The sequence below is a fragment of the Otolemur garnettii genome, unplaced genomic scaffold, assembly GCF_000181295.1.
Source record: "Otolemur garnettii isolate 467f Iridium unplaced genomic scaffold, OtoGar3 scaffold00012, whole genome shotgun sequence".
Taxonomy (NCBI): Eukaryota; Metazoa; Chordata; class Mammalia; order Primates; family Galagidae; genus Otolemur; species Otolemur garnettii.
In genome coordinates, this window is record NW_003852407.1 from 16,487,777 (window position 1) to 16,493,292 (window position 5,516).

Genomic DNA, 5,516 nt, shown 5'->3' on the forward strand with positions numbered 1-5,516 from the left:
AAAAAAAAAAAAAAAAGAAAAAGAAACATCAAGGGTGGTGCTTGTGGCTCAGCAGGTAGGGCACCGGCCCCATATACCGAGGATGGCGGGTTCAAAACTGGCGTGGCCAAACTACAACAACAATAAAATAGCTGGGCGTTGTGGCGGGCATCTGTAATCCCAGCTACTGGGGAAGCTGAGGCAAGAGAATCACCCAAGCCCAGGAGTTGGAGGTTGCTGTGAGCTGTGTGATGCCATGGCACTCTATCAAGGGCAATAAAGTGACTACAAAAAAAAAAAAAAGAAACATTAACAATAAATATTTAATAGTTAAATAATTTGAAGGATACATTAATGTAAGTCGTAACTATTTCTAGAGGGTGGAATTCTACATTATTTAAATTTTCTGTTTTATACTTTCCTATACTTCATGAATGGACTTTAGTGTAACTGTATTATTCTATAATTAAAAATATTATTTTATACATACGCTATGAGACATAAACACAAAGAATGCCAATTTATGTAAAACTGCAGGGAGGAGGCCCAATTCTGCAGTGATTCTCAGGAAACATGAGAGCGAGATGCCTTAGACTAGATAAATATGGACAAATTCTGAAAACAGGAGAAATAAACTAAGTAAAATAAAGATGCTTCCATACTAAAGAGGTAGAAGATCTACATGAAAAAAGGGACAATGGAAGGTAAATTTCACAGGTAAAACGGCACGAGAGAACCGAAACCAAAAAGAAAGAACACAATGTAAAAATGAGGCCCTGCAGAAGATCTGAACAAAGTTGGAATCAAAATTATCCTATTAAAAATCGTGAAAACAATTTGTAAAGAATTTGCTCTGAGTCAAGTTTACATATGGGATCTCATTTAGGTTTTTTGGGTGTATGTTGATAGTAGTACTGGTCCCAGTCAATCCTGTCTCTTAGGATCTATATCATTATACAGGCTCCTTCCACAGAACCTCTGGAACTAATCATGGGACTTGCTTTGGTCAATGAGACATTAACAGATGTAATGCAAATATAGAAGAGTGCCCTCTCCCTGATTTTGGAAACTAGCTGCCCTGTGAAAAAGTTCATGCCAGACTGCTGGAGATGTGTGAGCCAAGTCATAGCCAGCACCAACAGTCAGACATGTTACTGAGACCATCTTAGACCCCCACCCCAGGAGAGCCAGTTGATGACTACATGAGTGATTCCAGTCAAGAGCAGGAGAAAAAAACGGCCCAACTGAACTCTGCTCAAGTTGATGACTTAACCTGAAGAAGTAACATGGGTTAAACATGTGCGATGTTTTAGGTTACTAAGTTTTGGAGTACTTTATTGGGGGAGTAATAAACACAATTCTCAAAATAAGCTCTAAGGTATGAATTACTATATACTTACACAGGGAGGAAACACAATCATAAAATATATAAAGCTTCTCACGGAAGCCAGAGAGTGACAAAGCTAGTATTTGGATCCAGGTTGCCAGACTCCAAAACTTTAAACCATGCCTCTACTGCAGAAGAAAAAGATGACTTGAAAAGAATTTAAAGGAAATTACTAAACACTGACAGATTGGTTATAGGCTGATAAGGGAAAAATGGAGGACTTTGAAGCCTTAAAAAATAGAGAAATGCATGATAATTTGCCAAGATTCAAAATAAAGCCACATGACTATGCTTAGAGCACAAAACAGATACTGCCTAACAGTGAGGGGCAGACAATGAAGAATACTGGTATCATTTGAAGGTATTAGCATAGAGAGACATCTCCCATCCCACCATCCTACCCGCCCCCACCAAAACCACTAAGAAAGAGACAATGTACCGCTTCTCACCTGACAAAACATGGTGTTCTTGAGATTCATAACTGAACTGGATCTCCATGGGCTGCAGATGGACATCTCAGGGAGCAACTGGAGAATTACCATTTCCTTTGTAAACTTTTCTTGTCCACATAAGGGTGTGAGATTTGGAGGCAACTGGGCACCACTTGGCACCACCAAAGGGAACCATTGTGAAGACTAGTGATGCAAGTTCTGAGATTAGGCCACCAGAAGCATCCTCTAGACACAGAAGAACGAAAGGAAAAAACCAAAATCTCATTTAATTTCCAAGTGCCTTTATCTTGGAATTCATTAAGCTTCCTTCCTCATCATTAGGAGCCAGGCATTACTCCTCTTGGACACATTCCCCATTCCAAAGTCTAGAGATGTTTAAATAAAATTGGGGGTTAAGGGTACCACATAAAGTTATAACTGGAAAGGTAACTCAGAGGACGGAATTTTAGAATTTGTCCTAGTGGTGTTACATTTTGTCATTCTCTGCCCTTCTTATACAAAATTGGATCATCGTGATCTTTCTTTCCTTCCTTCCCCTTTTCCAACATACACAAATTCAGGCTGATCTTTCCAGGTATGGTCTGCTGACTTGCGTGGATTCATTTAGGCTTTGCGATTCCACCCGCCCCTAGAATTTCTGGGGTTCACTCAATTGAACACAAGGCCTAGCAAATGCTGACAGGGTACCAACAGGACTCTAGGCCAAGAACTGATCAGCCCTCCGTGCTCAGGAGCGACCCGGGCGGCCTTGACGTTCCATGGAACCGAACACAGGTTCCTGGCGGCGCTGAGACGCGCTTATTGGCTAGGTCTCCCGGCATTGACCGGCCTTCCGTGAGCCGACGCCACCCGTACCTTGACGTGTTCTGTAGAAAGCTGTCAAGGTTCTCTCGCAGGGAGCCCGCCATCACCCCGCCCGCTCTAGGCCTCCGGGAGGATCGCTCGGCTCTATGGCTTGTTGCGCGCACGCGCCTGGCGGCGGGGGCGGGGCGGGTTTCCGAGGATTAACTCATGAACGTCCGTGGAGCTGCCTCTAGCAGAACCTTAGCGGGGGACCTGCTTGGCCAGAGACGGATCCTTTGCTGCCCTCTCTGCCGGTTCTTGAGGTGAATGTCGGAATCCGTTATCTATGGGGAAGCTGTGTGGGGCAGGGTATGTTTTCTGACTATGTAATGAAATCTTCATTAGGTTTTGTGTTTTTTGTTTTTGTTTTTTTTAAATAACCATCCTTTCCCCCATCGCTTAATTTGATTCACAGATGTGCTTCCTTTCTAACTTTTTTCTTGTCCTGTTTTTTCTTCACCCCAAGAAGAGTGGGAGCGCATTAGAATACATTGGAGGCCTCGTTAAAATACTGACTGCTTCCCCCATGCCCCGAGTGGATGATTCTGTAAGGGGTGGGGTGGGCACCCAGGTGGCTCAGGTGAGGCGGATGCTGCTGGCCCTGGGACCGCGCTATGAGAAACCGTGCCCTAAAATCAGTGATGTTCAGTAATGAATCCCAGAACTGCCAGAAAGCTGGATTTCCATCTTCTTTGCCATCTAGAAAAGGCATGGGGTCTGTTTAGTTTGCTCACCAGTACAGTCCTCGCTGTGGCTAAAGGATCAGGGTGAGAAGGACTTGAAATGGGACGAGACTGGGGTAGGGGGACAATCAGGGTATTGCTGTGTCCATGGAAATATCTTAGGAAATGAGGAGTTGGTAGAATGTTTGAGACCATTAAGACTTATGACTTAAAATGTCTGGGGAAAGGCACAGGTTTGAGAAAATGGTGGATGCTTAACTGATGGTTGAGGTAGAGGAAGACAACTTCCTGGTCCCAGCCCAAGACCCTCTCTGGGTATTTGAAACCTTGGGGATAATATACCTGTAAGGGGAAAGAGAGGTGGCAGCTTGTTTCAGTTCACCCACCCCAAGAAGGGAGTGCAGATACTTCTTTTAAAAAGTAAAAAGCTTTTAAAAGGAAGCTTTATTGAGGTGTAACCAACATAAACAGCTGGTGGGGTGTAGTGGCTCATGCCTGTAATCCCAGCAATTTGGGGGGCAGATGCTGAAGGATCTCTTGAGACCAGCCTGGCCAACGTAGTGACCATCTCTACAAAAAAGTTAGCAAGGTGTGGTGGAGTGGATGCCTGAAGGGAGGCTGAAGCAGGAGGATCACCTGAGCCCAGGAGTTGGGAGGCTGTAAAGAGCTATAATCTGCCACTGCACTCCAACCTGGGCCACAGAGACCCTGCCTCAAAACACAACACAACCCCCCAGATATTTAAAGCATACAGCTGTGAAACTATCACCACAATCAAAATAGTGAACACATCTATCAACCTCAAAAGTCTCCTTCTCCTTAGTTATGCCCTCCCCATAACTCCTGACCTCACCACTAGTTTGCTGTTACTGAAGATTAGTTTGCATTTTCTAGAGATTTATTTAAATGGAATCATACAGAATGCATTCTTTCTTCTTGTCAGATTTCTTTCACCACGCATTCATTTGAGAGTCATCTCTATTGCTGTGTGTACCAATAGCTCATTTCTTTTTGCTGCTGAATAATATTCCGTTGTATGTATATACCAGTTTGTCTATCCGTTTGCCAGTTGATGAGCATTGGGGCTACTTCCAGTTTTTTCTATTACAAATACAGCTGTGAACATTCATGTACTTGATGCTTTGCTTTTTCCCCTTTCTCATGATGTTGTGTATTTAATGTCTTAAGATGCTGTCACACTATTTTTCAGAGTAGCCATACCATTTTACATTTGCATAAGAGTACCACTTATTCCAAATTCTTGCCAACTTTACTGTGTATCTCACTATGGTTTTAATTTGCATTTTCCTAATGGCTGATAATATTTAGTCTTTTTTATATGCTTATATGCTATTTGTATTATTACTTGGTAAAATATCTCTTCAAATCTTCTGCCCATTCTGGACACACATCTTTTATCAGAAATACACTTTGCACATATATTGTGGCTTCAGTTTTCTTTCTTTCTTTTAAGAGGCTGAGTCTTACTTTGTCGCCCTCAGTAGAGTGCCTGGGGCATCACAGCTCGCAGCAACCTCCAGCTCTTGGGCTTAGGTGATTCTTTTGTTTCAGCCTCCCAAGTAGCTGGGATCACAGGCACCTGCCACAACCCCCAGCTATTTTTTTGTTACAGTTTGGCTGGGGCCGGGTTTGAACCTGCCACCCTCGGTATATGGGGCTGGCGCCCTACTCACTGAGCCACAGGTGCCACCCTGGCTTCAGTTTTCTTAACAGTATTTTTTGAAGAACCAGAGTTTTAAGTTTTAATGAAATATAGTTTATCAACTGGTTCTTTTATGGATCATGCTTTTTGCATCTTATGTAAGAAATACTTGCCTAATTTAAGGTAACCAAGATTTTCTTCTATTTTCTTATAGAAGTTTTAGGTTTTACATTTTGGTCTATGTTCCATCTTGAGTTAATTTTTTTTTTTTTTAATTTCAGGTTAATGTGAGGGGACAAACAACTAGGTTACAATATTTGCATTTTTTAGGCAGCGTCCCTCTTATAGTTGTGTCCTGCACCCAAGAGGTGTGCCATATACCTTTACATTGTGGCCATTAAATGAGAGCACACTAATCCCCTTCCCTCTTCCCTTTCCTCCTTCCTTATTTCCCCTCCCCCCAACTTGAATTGAATTGTGTTTTTCTCTTGTGTGGGCATGTATTAGAT

At 42.7% G+C, this 5,516-nt stretch overlaps 2 protein-coding genes across 2 annotated transcripts in view; one reads left to right on the plus strand and one right to left on the minus strand.

The window, feature by feature from the left end:
- The window catches only part of LOC105886495 (zinc finger protein 271), a 16,568-nt gene extending 13,839 nt beyond the window's left edge, over window positions 1–2,729 (minus strand). The window contains exons 1-2 of the mRNA XM_012801996.2: window positions 2,674–2,729; window positions 1,816–2,043 (exon numbers count right to left, since the gene is read on the minus strand). Coding sequence (XP_012657450.1) covers window positions 1,816–1,864 — 49 coding nt within the window. The 5' untranslated portion in view covers window positions 1,865–2,043; window positions 2,674–2,729. The remainder of the gene's footprint in view (window positions 1–1,815; window positions 2,044–2,673) is intronic.
- ZSCAN30 (zinc finger and SCAN domain containing 30) overlaps window positions 1–5,516 on the plus strand; it is a 78,806-nt gene that overhangs the window by 53,706 nt on the left and 19,584 nt on the right. Inside the window, exon 1 of the mRNA XM_012802065.1 lies at window positions 2,810–2,970. Coding sequence (XP_012657519.1) covers window positions 2,948–2,970 — 23 coding nt within the window. The 5' untranslated portion in view covers window positions 2,810–2,947. Of the gene's footprint in view, window positions 2,971–5,516 lie in introns of the transcript that reaches the window.